At 40.3% G+C, this 17,718-nt stretch overlaps 1 protein-coding gene and 1 pseudogene across 1 annotated transcript in view; both read right to left on the reverse strand.

Annotated features, from left to right (window-relative positions):
- The window catches only part of LOC108894843 (bifunctional heparan sulfate N-deacetylase/N-sulfotransferase 2-like), a 33,289-nt pseudogene extending 22,708 nt beyond the window's left edge, over positions 1–10,581 (reverse strand).
- Positions 10,582–13,937: 3,356 nt separating this feature from the next.
- Positions 13,938–17,718, reverse strand: part of zswim8 (zinc finger, SWIM-type containing 8) — a 34,760-nt gene continuing 30,979 nt past the window's right edge. The window contains exons 25-26 of the mRNA XM_018700329.2: positions 17,432–17,610; positions 13,938–16,476 (exon numbers count right to left, since the gene is read on the reverse strand). Coding sequence (XP_018555845.1) covers positions 16,273–16,476; positions 17,432–17,610 — 383 coding nt within the window. The 3' untranslated portion in view covers positions 13,938–16,272. The remainder of the gene's footprint in view (positions 16,477–17,431; positions 17,611–17,718) is intronic.

Raw genomic sequence — 17,718 nt, forward strand, 5'->3', positions numbered from 1 at the left:
AACTTTTGTATTTTGAGGACACACTGCTAACATTTAAACTAAGATAATCCAACCACCACAATGGACAAATAATAGGCCAGGCCCCTGTCAGAAACAATGATTCTCTAAATGTGCACCAAGACACACCCTCAAAGTCAAAGGTCTAATGGGCCTGCACACAATTTAAACAGTCTTCATCAGAATCAAACAATCTTCCACTGGCTGAGGAAAATGAAATCTCTGGAAAAAGTTAGGCATTTAATTAGTGACTGTTGGTGTGCATGTGTCTACTGTTTCACTCAGAACGGCTTCGGTACCACAGAGCTTCAGAGCTTGGTATCACATACTGCACTGTGTATCATGTATAGTCACCACTGTAATGTTCATTTGTCAGCTCTTTTCATATCTATTCTTAGTCCTGAGATCAAGAGTCCATCTTAGTTTTAGTCATATTTAGTCACCATCATCCTTTTTATTTATAGTCAGATTTTAGTTAAAACTCTGGACCTTTTCGTCTCATCTTGGACAAGAAAACCAAAAACATTTTAGTCTAGTTTTAGTAAAGACCAAGAATGAACACTGCAGTTAAACTTCAGCTGTATGATTAACTAACTGTATGATTAAGAATGCAATAATCTGATGTTATTAATTTAAGCATATGTATATAACAATTTCTGTGTGGTGTATCTTAAGGTTTCTATTCAGGTATGGTTTTCTTCCCAGTGATTCTGCAGCCACAAGCCTTATCCCCCGACAATACACACTCACTTTTTTTCTCCAAAAATCAACCAGTTTTTCCCAATAAAGCTCTGCTGTTGCCATCATGTTCTTTTCCCTTCACTGTCAAGTACAGTAACTAGGTCCAGGCCAGCACTGTTGGTGGTGTGTTCACGAGTGTACTATTGGTGTGCAGTCACCAAAAAGGGCATTTGGTTTGTCTGTTTGTTTTTTTTTTTTTAAACTGTAATTTTATCTCCTCTTTTTTTCAATCAACCAAAATTTTGAGAAATTTTGTTAAAAGTTTTGTTTTCTATTATGATCACTTATTTTTGTCAACAATATTGTGTGGAGAATCTGTCACAGTTATTGTTTAATAATGTCAGTTTTGTCTTATCAACATCAACATCTCAGTCATGGAAAAAACACTGCCCTAAAACAATGTCACCAGTTTAGATGTTAGTCTAAATGTTAGTCTCTGTGTCTTTACATACCGTAAGTACACGTTTACCAAATGTGTAATGTTCAATCACTGCTGGATTTTATAATGTAAGGTAACAATGTCTGCATTCATTGTGATATTCATTTCATTCCATCACTGGAGTCACCACAAAATCAGGGCACATTGTTAACCATTTCACACACTAACTGACATGTTCCTTCATGGTTTGAACTGCCTCTGTGGCAGAGTTTGTCTCCATTTCTTCGTCTATTTTTTTAAGCATGGAAAAAGATGTGGACAGAGAAAAAGGGAGGCATGAAAAGGGAAGCATATGCTCATGTAATTAGTTCAAATAGTTGGGTTTCTGCCCTTTCTGCTAGTAAGTACCTGTACTCAGCTAAAGACAGCTTATAAGGTAAAAGAAGCACCACTGTACAACCTTAAGTGGACTTCTGTGTAGGTGATAATGCCACGTCAGTTTCAGGAGGTACATTCTTCCAAATAACTTTCATAACTTTCACTTTCCTATCTTATCAATAATTTAAGCTCATTAACTTTATAGTTTTGAATCAGGACCTTCAGTATTTGGATCAGGTAGTGTGTTAAAAGTGTGTCAGATTTGGAAGGTTGCAGCTGTTATTTCAATGTGTCAGATGCATCAAAGTAAGTGCTGGTTTAGACTTGGTATTAGCAGATACCCAATATTAAAAAGGGATTGGGATGACGGCTGAAAAAGTTTCATCGGAGCGTCCCTGTCAGACAGATTGTTGTTGACTCCAGTGATGAGTTTGTTTTCATCATTGTATTGTCGTTATGCCAATGCATAGCAGTCACTTGCCACTCTTGTGGTGAGGGATGTGGCATTGTGTGAAAACATGACGTCAATGCATGCTCTCTATTGTTTTTTTGTATCCCATTCTCTCTCTTCACTTTGATGTCTAATTTTGAGCAAAGAGAATCAATTCTGCAGTTCATCAGCCTGCTGGGAAACACATCCCCTCAGCTGCTCTCCTCCAGCTCAGCACTGATTAACACTCATCTACACACTGCACACTGTTCATTAGCACGCCACTTCACTTCAGCCCGTGTGACACTGACTGGCACATGGCGCTTATAATAACTATTTACTCCTATGTCACTCTTTGTAGTTGAGAAATTGTCTAGCAGCAGCTTCCTGTGTAGTGCTTGTGGAGGAAAGGGAACATGGTTGCATAATCCCAGACAACTGAGAGCAGGACTCAGCCAGTCCTGGCTGATGCTCTCCAATTCTGTTGGCAAACAGAGAACAGAGGGACAGCTTGACCCTGGTAAGTCCCTTATTTGTGGGAAGGGTTGTCTATCCAGTGATAGTTGACTGTTTGACACATACGCATCTACTATTATTCTGAGTACTATCATCAGTCACTTTATAAAAAAGACTTTTTGTAACCAGCACACATATTATGTACACTAGAAATAGCTCATAACTCCCTCTACACCAGAACAACAATCAGACAACAGTTAGTCAGTATTTGTAATGTCTTCAGAAAGGACTGGTGCTGTTCTGGAGTGCTGAAAGGACACAACCCACCGCTTTAACACACTTCAGTGGGAGGAACAATCCCCACAACCATCGTACACACTGTGGGGTTATACTTTGTGGCTGGGCTGTGTTATTTACACACAGTTAAACAGCCACACAACTATTTATTAAACACTTATATTACAGTTGGACTATTTATGCTTCTTCTGCAGTTTACATGCTGTTCTCTTGTTAGTAGAAGTCTGCAGAATGCAGAATTTGTGTTTGACGCTAAAAGAAAAAACACACAATAGAAGCCTTAGAAACTGATCAGTTCTTCACTGCTTCCAGAACTCCAGCTGCTTCCAGCTAATAATGCAGAGTGACATTATAAAATATTCTAGTATCAAATGGAGCTAAGCTAGGCATGCTGATGATGATTATTATCTTATCTTCGTGCACAATTTTATCTGTATAACTACTGGAATTTGTTGGAAATCTGCACACAAAATGCTTAAATAACTGAAAGTGTTACTGTGTAGTGAGTGGTAAAGGTGACAAGAATGTGTAATTAAGGAGGTTGTGTTTCCGCCTTTGGCTTCAAAACTAATACACAGTGTCCAGTTTGCCAGGTCCTCTTACAAAAACCTAAAGCAGCCTAATACAACAGCCCTGCAATAAACTACAACAAGGTTCAGTTTATGTTGAAAATGTTTTAGAGAGATGTCGCTTCAACTTCAGTAGTCATTTTCAATTGAAGTACAGCTGCTGAACTGCATTTTGTTATATAGAGAAACTGATATGAATGAGGTGGACAAAAAACCTTGAGCTGACAGGACTAGTCTAATAGTCAATTTATGGAATGTTAACTGCCAGCAATTTTGATAACTGATGTATTTGTAAAAATAATTTCAAGCGACTTGTTTGCAGCAGACCAGAATAACAAACTGATTAACAGTGGGCATCAACAGCATTGTTCACATTATCAATAAGTTGCAGTGGATTTCTCAGGTCTGACAGAATAAAGCTCAACTACTGCAAGAAGGAGAAACCAGTGTACCACCATAGCACATCTCAAAGGAGAGTCGCAGCCCATAAGGGTCACAATGGGGTAAATATGTATACGCCTCTTCCCCTACCTTCCTGTTGAGGAAAAAAACACTGTGTCATATCTAGTTGGGCGTGGATGTTATTCTCTGCTTGTGTATAAATGAGGTATTACATCTCCTATGTTCTTGATAACAATGCCTGAATGCAACTAATGAGGTTATCATGACATGTTCACATGAATTTCCATCCAGTGGGAATACAGATGTAACTGCACAGGGACCTAACACAGTTCAACTGGAACTGATCTCAAAGCACTGCACTTAAGTGGCCCCCACCCAGGCTTGGAAAACATTCATATTATCTTAAAACAAATTTAGCTCCACATATAACCTTATACCATATACCAGTTCCATAAAGTTGAAGAAAACATTCTTGAAATATAAACACATTTCCAAAGCCAGTCCCTGTGGGCCTGGGGGAACACAGGACGGTCATGCTGGGAGAGCAGAAGGTGGTTGAGCGAGGCTGAGCAAAGCTTCCTGCTCAAACTATTCATTACAGCCTACCTGTCATGTCTTAACATGCTCCAACACACCTTTCCAGTTCACCCTCTAGGCACACACTTTCCACAAAAACCCCCGATAATGCCCTGAAACCACGGTTTCTGTAGAAACACACATCAACAGCCCTCATGTTACTGCTGACTCCACAATGTTAAGATGCACTAAGCTTATTTTGTAACACATTAGCCATCCCAATATCTCTTTGGTGTAACACCATGGTCAGTAAGTTTAAAACAGGTTTAGAAATGTTACTGCGTACTGACTGAACTATACCAATAGAGAATAGAGATGTTCCTAGGTCATGGTCTCTCCTACATATGCAGGGCTAAAGACTACAAACGTTTAGTCACTGCGTTTGTGTGGGATAGAGAGTGAATAGAGTGGAGGGCTAACACGTGGCTCTCGTCATCTTAACAATGCATAATAGGGACAAGGAATAACTCCCACAGTTTATGTGGCAAAGATATTGCATATATTGAAAGGAAGGCCATGCATTATATGTACTGGCCCAACACACTCAACCGCAAATACTCTAAGCACAATAACAACATGAAGCATAAACTATGCAGGGACAGCAGCACTGATGGAATTGTAGCGCAGCATTTTCCAAACATAGGCTCTACTTGCTGGGTTTCAACTTAGGTAAAGCTCATATTAGAACAGCTTACTTCACTGTTTTCAAACTACCTCATTTTTAGCCACGCACCTGTCTGAGTTTCAAGTGCTGCCGTAACTAAGTGGGAACTAGTTTCATTTTTGCATGTGAGGCATTACGGGGATATCTGTCATTTGTATCCACAGGAAATAACCTGGATCACAAGCACATCAGTTGCACGACGCACCACCCACTACTACAAGTACATTCTCAACCTGTGAAAAACACTGCAGTGACTCTACCAGCAGCATTTCAGGAAGTATTGTGGTTGTTGTGCTGTATTGACAGTAAAGTATTGATCACATACCTAATGTTTACATTTCTAAAGGTATTATTTGGTGTCTATGTTTGAAAAAGCAGCATTTAACTTAATGATTTTTTTCTTGATATCATTTGAGTTGTTATTTTTCACACCTGGAATGACATTTAATTACAGGGAAAACATAGTACCAAAAAAGGGTACCATTGGGTACTGGTACTTTCGATTCAAATGTGAATGGTACTGAATGGTAAGATCAGTGTTTCACATACATGGTCAGGTATACCCTAGTTCATTCCTGTTATCTTTGACCCTCTAGTTCCTTTTATGCGGCCTTTCCAAGGCATAAATATTGTGCCATTATTCCACCTTGCTATTCTGTATAAACGGTACAGAGGCAGAATGAGGGGCCTTATCACCCCACTTTTTTACCAAGCCAGAAACAAAGGTAGTCATTATACCCAATTGATGTCTGTATAAAAGGGAGAGCAGACACGGTGGAAGACACGCTGACCAACACCCATGCTGTTGTGTTACACATCACTTCTCTGACGCCATGATGCTGGCATGTTGTATAAAATTCACACATGGGGTGGCATTAAGGGTATTCAAGGGTCTTCTCTACACCAATATTGTAATAATAGAATTAGGCACTCACATGAGACAGGTGTTATCACTGACAGATCTTTCTGTTGTCAGATGACAGTAATGTACTGTGAGTCATAACTGAAGAGAGAGGCATAAACAATTGGGCACACAAAGAACAAAATGCCCATTACCACCTACCACAATAACTTTGACCTCAAAAATGACAAGACCTGACCAAACACCTGGTCTTTAAAAACACCTGGTCATTATGAGCTTTACAAAGGTAGATTTATTTCAGGCCTGTTGTATTTGGTTACATGATATTTTCCAGCCCATATTTGCTTGTGCTCATGTGTGCCCTGTCTCTGTTGTGCCCTGTCAAGAGTAAGTATGCTGAAGACGCACAGCAAATAGACAGAGACACACAACAAATACACAGCAGATAGCAGCTTATGACACAAGTGGGGTTTGTTTTTATGGTAGCGCAAAGACTTATGCCAGCATCTCTAAAACATGCTAATGTTTTCCCACTTTGAAATGTACTTTGTCAATGAATAACGCAATTAAATATTTAAATCACATTTTTAAACTAAGTGCAGTTGATTACATTTTTTAAATAATAGCATTAGTTTTGTTTTGTTTTTTTATAAACTGGACGAGTAATTAGCCCAGTTAACAAAACTGTCAGAATCAAAACGGTCAGAGATGTCTTTGGCTGGAAATGCAGATTTTACTGAAGAACATTCAAATACAGTCCAGACTGTAAGCATGTGTACAGTTACAATTTCCTTAAAATAATGGATACTACATTAAGGTGTCAGTCTCAGCTTCAATTTGAGTAGGTTTTCCATCAGTATAGAAAGAAGTAGTGTGGGAGATATATATTTTTCGCCACACTTTCCTCTTTCCATCATATTGATAGAGGCTAATTACTGTTTCATCAGTTACAGAATAAGAGAAATTCCTCTTTGACATGGCTCAATCAAAGACAAAGATACATAAACAAGACAAAAAGAGTACAACGGTAAACTTCACAGTAAAACTAAGTTATGAATGCTAACATTAGTAGAGTTGGATTGATTTTCCTTATGTGACTTGTAGGGCATTAGTAATAAGAAATAAGACAATGTGCTTAACATAATATAATGTAAAAACAACAATATATTTGGCATTTGCAAACAGAAATGATATATGTGTTTACAGAATTGAATTGTGTTTACTGGATTGTTGTCTGGGGAATAATACCTAGATTAGTTTTAAGGCCTTTTGTTTCATTCTGTTTTGAGTCTAGAAAATTGTACAATCAAAAGGTTTTCTATTTTAATAAGATGCTGTCTTCACTGGAGCCCGGACTCTCATCTGTCATCAATCTTATGAGTAGAATAAGTCAGCTTTTATAGACTTTTACCAACTCTATGTTGTTGACAATTATGAAAGACTAGACTTAAAATAGGCAAATAATCTGTTGATGGGTTAGACTATGTACACTTTTGCATTTAGCTTTCCTTGTTGTCTCTCTTTGAAGTCAAACAATATTAATGTTTGTGTAGCCAGCAGGTTTCAGTTCACATGTGTACTAGGCTGTTCAAAATCCATAAAACTTAGTAGTGTTACCAGAAGATTCAAGTAGGCCCACCTCCCACAGAGCAGGGTTTTCACAGCCTCACCCCCATACACAAACACTATCTCCCTGTGAACCCCAGGGCCTTCCTCATAATTATGAAGTGTTATCTCAGACATCAGTAATATGCTCTCAGGACAGAAGTGGGCCTGGGCCTACAGCTAGACACTAATTGGGTCTCCACTCAAGAGCAGAAATGAACAAGTCAGTCGTCAGAGAGGGGAATGTCACAAAGGGGGATCAGGTTTTTATAGCCACCTCATTGTCAATGTGCCACTTCAGAGCCTTGCTCACCATTTAAATTCTAACAGCAAACCAAACATTAGAATGAAAAAAGGTGATTCAGAATAATAATACTCAAAAAAAGCCCAGGTTGTGAATCAACTGCTTTCATATTACCCAGAATGAATGATGTTGATTTAAATGAGAGTCCATTGTTAGACCTTATGATCCAGGACAAGGTTTCCTAAACCTTGGACTCGCAGGCCTCCTGTCTGTCATGGCTGAGTCCTCCTGCAACAACACTGGCTGATTTAACTATGTTTGTTTTTCCCTGCTAATGTGAGGGCTCTGTGGATGGCAATGTTGTCAGTCTGTCTGACAAGAGCAGACAGACTTTGGTCAAGGGCAAGATATCTCAACAACTATTGGCCAGACTGTCAAAAAAATCAGTGCAAGAGTCACGAGTGGTGGATGATTCCCAGTGGGTAGGTGAACCTGTGAAACTTCATCATCTTTGTGCTGTCATCATGACCAATATACAGGTCCATGACAAGGTATCTAAAGGGCACACTGGCATGCAATTCACTGGGCACATTGATGTTCCACAGAGAAAGAAAGTGGAGGGCAATGAATGAACACAGAGTTTTTGTTGGTCTTAAAACTAGGCTTGCTCAAAGATGCTGGTTTACTGAGTAAACTCCTCAAACCTATAACATAAACTGATGTAAGAAGGCCTTTGCAAGGTTTTACCAGGCATGTGTTTCAGGTACCAGTGAGATGATGAAATTTGATGTGAAAGTCCAGTTTGATTAACAAATCACTATGTTTGAAGGCTTATCAGACACCAAAAACTACATATATTTCACTGTTACAAAACTGTATTCTCTATCTTGAGATTGGCAAGTAAACTGTAGAATTTTGTTGTTCATGTTAGAGATAATCCATCAGAACTACCACCTGACTATGACTGAGGGACTGGATATAAAAGGCGTGAGAAACTGTTTTACGGCAACATTCAGAAGCTTTTGATGCATGCTAACATTTGCCATCATGACAGGGGACTACTGAATGTGTATTATACTCACAATGAATCCATTCATTAGACAGCTCTCATAGGTTGTTATTCAGTAGTCACCATTAGTCTGCTGTGTAGTTCCATGCCCTGCTACAAAATAGCACTTAATTTTCTATCACATCACAACCACATAGAGTTATGTTTCACTCTGTCCATATACAGATGTATGTATTCTTTCTTTCTTTCTTTCTCTTCTCTTCTCTCTCTCTCTCTCTCTCTCTCTCTCTCTCTCTCTCTCTCCCTCCCTGTTCCTGTTTCTCTCTCACTGGTCAGTTAACATCTGCTTCAAGCTTCAGTGTCAGCAAATTAAGTTTCCATCTCAAACAGAGACATCAGATCACCAAAGCCGGTTAGCATCCGACCTGAATTCAACTCTGGTTGCAGAGCAGGGTTGGTTGATAAAGAGAAACCATCCACACTGGCCTAGTTTGGGCTGCAAAAGAACACAATGAACAGCTTGTTTGTAAAGGATAAGAAACTGCAACAATGCAGTTCCAAGCAAATTCCAAGTTTTCCAAGATCACTTGAATATAGGGAAAAATATTTACATAGGAAAGGAGTTGCTCAAAGGTTAGGTGAGCATAAAGAATCTAGGTAAGCACGCAGTGTCAACGTTTTAGAAACTAGAAATTTTGGGGTCTGAATTCTACCCAGTCAAAGTACTGACGGTACACCAGACACCTATCACATCATTAATAGCTATGGATTAATTAAGATGTTCACTACAGCTGAACAAAGTTATGTATCTAGCATCAGTAATACAACTGTAACTTATCTCCGTTATCAAACGTCATCTGGCCTGGAAGTGGAGAATGAAACCACGCGAGTCTAGTCCGATCCAGACAAAACCTTTTCCCAGTCCTCATTTAACAAGTCACTCTTCTGTAATTTCACACACTGGATTACACTATTCGCTGTAATCCACGCACACACCACATCAGTAGTTTACTTCGTTCAATGCTTGGTAAACTCAAGCACGGAGTTGTTACCCGCAGCCAAACAAACGAGTTGAACCTTTTTAGCTCCAGCAGTCTTAGTCTTGAAACGCAGACTTAGAAAACGCTTTGAGATGGGGATCAGCAATGAGCTGTTATAAGCCGTCAGTGCAGCGGGCTGCCAGCGGCCACAACATACAACCCGCAGCCCGACCGGCAGCTCACCGACACAGCTCACAATCTGAGTAACGTCGGACACCTAAACACTGGCTCAGTTTTAGCATACGACTGCTGAATACAGGCGGCTGCACAGATCAAACACACTTAACAAACCAATGTGTTGTACAAATGCACATGCAAAAGGAAACGCGACGTAAAGAAACTGGGGAAACTTCATTCCTTCATCCAGCAGCCCGCTGTGGGCTGCAGCTAGCATGCTAACAGCTAGTTCTAAAGCAACAGTCTCACCAGACTGTCGCTAATGTTAGCATAGCTGACGCCAGCTTTCAGGGGCTGAGAGTGGTTCTCAAACCTGTACCTGTACCTGTGAACAGACCCGCGGTCTGGACCCTCTCTTCTTCGTGTTCTGTGACCCCCGCGGTGCTGGCATATCCGTATGATGATCCCCAGTACAGACACTAGTCCCCAAACCACTGGGATAACGCTGTAGCTAGCTGCTGGGGCTACCACAGCTACTCTCAGGAGCAGCTTCACCTCTGAGATAGTGTCACAACATGTGGGATCTGTCAGTGATTTCAGACTCACCAGTGCTGGTTCTTGATAGACAGCGGTCCAAGCTCAGGAAGGGAGCACAAGAGGTCGCAACGTTTAGAGTTAAAAGTCAACTTCAGCGCGTCGTTGCTCATTCCGCCATCTTGGTTCTGCTAGAGCTCTGGACTCAACCAAGTCTGGCATACCGGGGGGAGGGTTCATAATGTAACCCCAAGCATGATCTATCTAAAGTTTGTTTTCACAGACCAAAGTCTAAAGGAGGACAGAGCATTATCTGCTATTCGGGACTAGTAAGGAAGGACTATTAAGACTATTAAGTGAAGGACTACAGATCATATACTGACGGATAACCGTAGCAAAGTTGTGTGGTGTGTGTGTGTGTGTGTGTGTGTGAGTGTGATACATTTTTACAACTTTTAAATGTACTTTTCTTACTTTGGTGGTATCAAAATATTTGTTATTTTTATACTAAGTTAATTTCCAAATGATATTTTCAAAGTGAATATTCCAATAGTGCTTAGCAGAAAGAGTATTTTATATAGACATTAATTTACATAATGTCTATATAATAACATTTACAGTGCAATTGAGTGTTTTACGTCAGTATTTGCATCAAATATTATTGAAAAACTCAAGTAAGTGGCCTTTTTTGTTTGACTATTGTGATGCCATTTTCAGTCATTTCAGTCAGCCAATTCTTTCAGCCAATTTTCATAAAACAGATGCATTCTTAGAAAAAATATATTTCATACTTTTATGTTATTGTCATATACAACTCCAGTCTCGTTTTTGTTTATTTGATTTGTTTTGTTTTATTATTATTATTATTATTTATTTATTTTTTGGTGTTGAATGGTTTGTGGTAAGTGCTCACTCCTTGTGACTTGACGGTCAAGGAGTTCCAGTAAGATGCTTCTGGTGATCCCTGTTGAGTTTCTATTATCCTTCCTGCATCCACCATCCATTATTTGTACCTAAGTGCTCCCTTGGACACACTACAGCCCCCTCTCTCTATCCCTCCCCTCTCTGAGAGATACTGGGATCTGTGTAGGAGGGTTGTTTAGAGTTCAAATGAAGATATCAGTCCGTGTGGCTGGGCGAGTGGAGTTTAAAAGATATGAGTGTTTAACAGGGAAGAAGGGGATCACAAAAATATGGGATCCATTCTCTTTGTAGCCTGACCCATACTAGAGACCAAGGATATTTCATGATGTTATGGAATTGCAGCACTAAATCACCGGGGTGCCCCTGCAGTGGGAGCCAACATGTCAGTGATCAGCAGGTCACAGTCACAGCTTTGATACTCTGATTTATTGGGGCTTTAATCACCCAGCATCCATCAGCAGACACAATAGGAGACCTGATGATGGAGAGGTTTTTAAATTAAAATGTAATGAGTGAATTTCATGCCATGTGCAGTTTATCTATTTTATAGTCGATCCAGCATACAATTTGCAGTTGATCTTTAGACAGTCCTGTTGGCCTGTGGGAAGTATGGACTACAGCTATGTGTTTAAGAAATCATTATGTTGAGATTACATCTCTGTCATGGGATGCATTTACAGTACATGCTTCTAGGTCATGTTAATCAGGTCAGATGATTCTAAACTGACATTCTGAATTCTACCACAAGCCAAGACGCTCTACTATTTATGTTCTTTATGTACACACATCTCACACTCTTCAACTTAGTCATGTAATTCAAGCAGTCAGCAAGTGAATTGTGTATGTGTGGAGAGTCTGCAGAGTCCTAGAGAGAGTTAAGTCCTGGATCTTCGTGCAGCAGCTGTCTGAGCTGAATAGCTCATGTCGGCATCCAGGTGGCCACTGATTTGACTTTTGCTCGTTATCCCAGGCCCTGACAAGTTAAGCAGAATCAAACTGACCCCTCAGATAAACCTGACAGATTCTCACAAGCATGGATTAAAGAAGTAATGTGACATCCATCAGCTGCACAGATAGGGACAGAATCCCTGCTGTGGGACATGATATCTCTCTGTAGTTGTTGACCTGACCACAGAGTTTGTACAGGTGTGATGTGACCTGCCCGTTTGCCTTGTTTGGACAGTGCATACATACAGACAGCTGAGGTGAGTGGTAGTGTGGCATGCCATTTACTGATCATGTAGAGTAGGTAGAGGGATTTTCTAACATGAAGAGCAAGGCAGAGAGAGAACTTTCACACCTTTGAGTACATCAGAGAAGATATGTAGGCCTATATGTATGTAATGTATTGGTATGAAGCATAATCTAACAGGACACTGTGATGAGGAAGGGGTGTCTGTTGAATCCAAGAGGGAAACACTGAAGAGGAAGTTTAACTGAAATCCTTTCACTGGTTTGTATCCACTGAATGAGACATTGCGATGTGTCTAAAAAAGTATTTGTACTTGACACATTAAATAATGCACTTGTTAATTTCAATGTGAACTTTTTTGTGTATTCTTTATGAGTGAAAATATTATTTTGACCATATTCATTTCACTTTTCTTACATATGTTGAAAGTCACACCTGTCATCTGTTGACTAAATCAAAATGCACATACTAGCTGTTCAGCAGATTGAGATACCCAGGTTGTCATCACATTTGTCTATGATCAACCAATGTTGGGTTTAGTATAATGCCATTGCTGAACATAATTTATTAATTCAGTTTTTGCAGAATATTATGTTAATGCTCTGCTGGCTAACCCACAATTGATTATGGAATGCAGCATGCTTTGTATATACCTTTGGCATTTTACATACCTGACTGTCAGGTATTAAGGGTAAACTCCCAGTTTACAGCTACAGTTTGGAACATAGTGACCATGAATACTGTGGTCCATGAAAGCTGCTGGAACTTGTCTGACTTAAGCAAAACTCCAACACACTTTCCTTTGGTTAATCTAAACACTTTACGTCTTGTAAAGGGAATTATTATTTTTGCTATTAACATGCAATCATTATCACAGTACAGTATAATTATTATGCATATTGGCCAAACCCAGATGTGAAAGCCAGGGACATACAACAAGGAGGAACATGCAAACTCCTCACAGAGAGGACCAGGACCATGTCCTATCTGGATAACTGCTTCAGCTCCATGTGGTTGTTGATGATTTCACATGATGCTGGATCATATTTATGTGGAGCTGTTGACAAAGAAACAAGTCAGTTATTTGATTTGTAAAATATAAAACACATTATTGATGTTTTTCATATTTGGATAAACAAAAATACCCCATATATTCATGTGCTGCACATTAAAGGTAGAACTACTTAGTTCTGCTTGAAGAAGCATGAAAAAGTCAGTGTTATCTGTAAGACAGACATGATTTAACCCAATCTGGGGGTTATTACTTTAATGGAAACCTAATTAATCTCCCTAGGATGACTGGAAATGTGGGAAACCAAACATCTGTTGTGTGTACTGCACACTGTGCACATCTGGTCCTGACTGACTGATGATCTGATAAATGATCCAGCTGCTCCCTCTTGTGGTCACTGCAGGGAGTCTGCAGACAGCCTCCAGCGCAGAATGTGGTTTGACCTCTTGACCTCTGTAGAGAAAACAAACGAGATCTCCCAGTGAACCCCACACATCAGCCACAGCAAGTTAGTGTTTTCAACTCTCTTTATTAAGTAAACTCTACACTTTTTGTATTGCTTTTATCTTTTTATTTTATCTTTTCACTCTAAATTAAAACCTTTTGCAATCAGCACATATAGAACTTTTCGATCAAGCTACACTTGTTGAGGAATACAAAAATATCACAGTACATTTTCTACTAAGTCACCTTCACCTGTGAGGTCCAGAGCCAATCAGAGAGGAAGGTTCAGAACCACAGCAGCTGCCTGGACAGAGATGGAACATCAACATGTCTTAAAGTAACAGCACCATGGTCTATGAGCTACCCACACCAAAGAAAGGGGCCACTCAAAGACACTCATGTGTTGGATTCTGACAGGTCCAGGTCAGTGTTTGGACTCATGCCATCACAAAACTCAGCAAAGCAGGGCTTTCCAGAGCCAAATCACTGTATCTCATTTAAAAACATTAACACATATTCAGTTTTGAAGTGTGAACTTTAAAGAAGATGGCTGAAAAATGAGACACAGCCATAATATGTACGACAGCTTTACATGCTTCCCACTGACAACATACATTTGCCAAACCAAATGCTTAGACCTCAATTTTTTCTCCCTTGTAATCCAAACCATGAAGCCTGACTGTCAGCTGTGTGAGTTCTTCAAGTTTCTTTTCTGTAGTCAGAATGGTTTTGTTACTGCCCCTTTTGACCAATTGGGCACTTGGTTTTACAAGAAGGAGAACTTGGAAAGACAAGGATGAGGACTAACTGATTAGTTTGGCAGATGTAGGACTGGTCAACTTCACCACATCCAAGAAAGAGCAGTGTACAGCTGCTTACCTACACTTTCAAAGGGAAGTGTCTGGAACTGTTTTCCACACCAGCTACTGCTATCTGTGCAGCTGAACTACTCAGTCGTGTGAAAGCAGAAATGGATGGCTAAGTAAGGAATCTGAACAGGAATTACCCATCATAAAAAACTGGTGGCACTGGTTTGCTTTCTTGCCACGTAAACTCATTCACTGATGACTTGATGTTAATTAGAAGTTTGTTAGCGGTTTTGTTTTAGCTGAGATTTTGTACAGTTGTGATGTTACGACAGCATGACAGCACGACAGCACGACAGCTGACTGAATGTGACAAACTTGCCATTTTGTTAAATGTCAAGAAATCTTTTGTAGAAAACATGTTTATATTTAGCAAAAAAATATTGAAAAATGTTTTGAGATTGATACTGAAAATGTGTGGAGCCCCTCATGGGACATGAGGAAAAACCTTTCTTCCACAACCACCAGATAGACTGTGGTGAGCACCAGAATCTACTTGGGGAAAAAAGAAATGTTATCAGTGATGTTGCTTTTAAGGAGCTCCGGAAAAAATAGATATCATCAAAAAATTTTAAATGATAATCTATCTACTGACAAGTCATAACAAAAGCCTGATCCAAATATTCTAACACTGAGTAAGAGTGAACCTAGAGAAGCCCTTAGGTGCCCTGCTTGGCCCAGTAGTGGTTAGGTGGCCTCTGGTTTTGGTCTTGAGCTGTGTTCATGTCACTCCTCAAGCAGGAAGAAATGTAAATATGGATCCCACACAACAACAGCATCTTTAACATTCTCTCATTCTCTTCCCATTCCTCTCTGCATACATATCATATTCTATACAAAGTATCAAAAAAGATTAAACAAAATACTGAAAAATCCTCACCCGTACTGACAATATAATTTCTCATATTAAACCTATTTTCCTTGCAAATCTTCCACTTTTTCCCATACTGCAAAGATTCAGATCCATAGTGACAAGTTTTTAGTGAATGAGGCCTCACAGCACCTACCACTCTGGACAGGAATGTTGCAGCATGAAAATGCTCACACTTAGTGGTTTCATTCAAAACAAAACTAAACTACAAAACACTGGAAATGAGGTGAGGATGGAGGGTGAGAGATGTCTTCAGTTTAGGGAAATGGAAAAGACGAGTTAGATGCAGAAAGGAAAGAGTACACTTTAATTCCACAGTTACACAAACATGAACCATGATAAAACGAGTGAGGAGTCAGTCAAGAACAGAGGAGAGCAGGGAAGTGACCTGGCTGCTCCTCTGAGCTCTGGGTGGACAAACACCCATAAAAAAGGACGTCTCTGTGGGTCGGGGGTAGGGGAGCTGATTGTACTGCCTGTGTGCTGTGTGCGGACTCCACACCGCAGAGAGCAGGCTCCCCGACAGAACCAGACAGCATGAATGTGGCTGGCTCAGTGCAGTGGCAGTAGCAATGCTGGAGGCTGAGTGGGTGCTGAAAAGGACTCCTCAAGCTTGGCCCAGGCCCAGGCCCAGGCCAAGGCTATCCTTGCTCAGCGTGCTACTCAGGGGGAAAAGGTTGCCATCTCCAGGGATATGCGCTGCCAAAGCTCCTTGGTCTGCTTGCCTCTCTTCAGGTTCTGCAGCACATCATTAAACTGCATCATACCCACAGGTGTCAGGCAGAAAGCACCTCGTGCACTGCGGATGATGTTGACAAAGTCATCATAGTCAGCAGGTGTCAGGTGGATGAGCCGGTGGTGGATGTACTGCAGAGACAGAGACGGAGGGGTGATTCTACAGGCAGCTTGGATGGGCATGGACAATATGGTACTCAAAGAGACACTGAGACAGAGCAGCATGAGACATATTTTCCTCAGTGTGACAAACTTTAAGTCAATGCTCCTAGCACCTTCTATCACAGCTTCTATGAATAGAATAGCATAGAATAGCATAGAATAGAATAATACTTTATTGATCCATGACAGGAAATTACTTTGTTACAGCAGCACCAAATATAAATTAAGATTTAAAAAATTTAAATGAAACTTTTAAAAGGGCCAGGTGAAACCAAGAAGAAGAGTATGTCAACTGAAACTGAGGCAGGGACCATATGTCTTCACTCTGTTAGAGTGAAATAAGGGCTGGGTAACATGGGATAAAAATGCTATCATGATAAAAATGTTCAATCAATATGAATGATTATCATAATAAATGTCAAATCATTATTTCTTTCTTCTTTTTTCTCTCTTCTCTTCCTGCTCGAGTGAAATCTGAAGACACCAGACACTTAATTGTGGTTTTGACCTATTCTTTATGGTCAGAACAAGGAAAAACTGCCAAACAGCAGAGCATTTAACAAAGCTGAGGTAGAAAAACAATTATAATGAGAAAATCTAATCTAAATCCACTATATATGACTTATATAACACTATATATAACTTTATATCGTGATAATTATCGTTAACCTAAGCAAAATATCCTCCCTTCCCATATAAAAAAGGTCTAATATGAGCATGTCAGGGGGAATAGTCCAGTCTGCTCCCCAACAAACAGGATGTCATGTGACCTGTGGTTCTGACTGTGACAACTACAGCCCCACACTGTTACTGAGGGTGCAACCAAAGTGTGGACATAGACATGACACCTGATCCTGACTGCTCACAACAGCTCTATAACACCTTCACCAGGTAGGGCTGCAGTGTGGGTGGAGATGTGTTGTACCTGCAGGTATGCCTGTTGGCAGCGCTGGACGAGCTGGTGGAAAGCAGGTGTTCGGAGGTGGGCGTGGATGTGGGCAGGGTTCAGTCTCTGCAGGGCCTCCATGATGATCTCCTGCAGGACGAATGGACTGAGAACACCTTTTGCTGCTCCGACACAGAACTGGTACACATAGTTGACTCCTGATAGGACGGACAGGCAGAGAGAAGAGAGAGAAAGAAGACGGTTGGATATGGAGATAGGGAAAAGAGGAAGTGGCGGTTAAGGAGGAAGAAGAGACAGTTTCTTAA

The sequence above is a fragment of the Lates calcarifer genome, linkage group LG16_LG22 (assembly GCF_001640805.2).
Source record: "Lates calcarifer isolate ASB-BC8 linkage group LG16_LG22, TLL_Latcal_v3, whole genome shotgun sequence".
Classification (NCBI taxonomy): domain Eukaryota; kingdom Metazoa; phylum Chordata; class Actinopteri; family Centropomidae; genus Lates; species Lates calcarifer.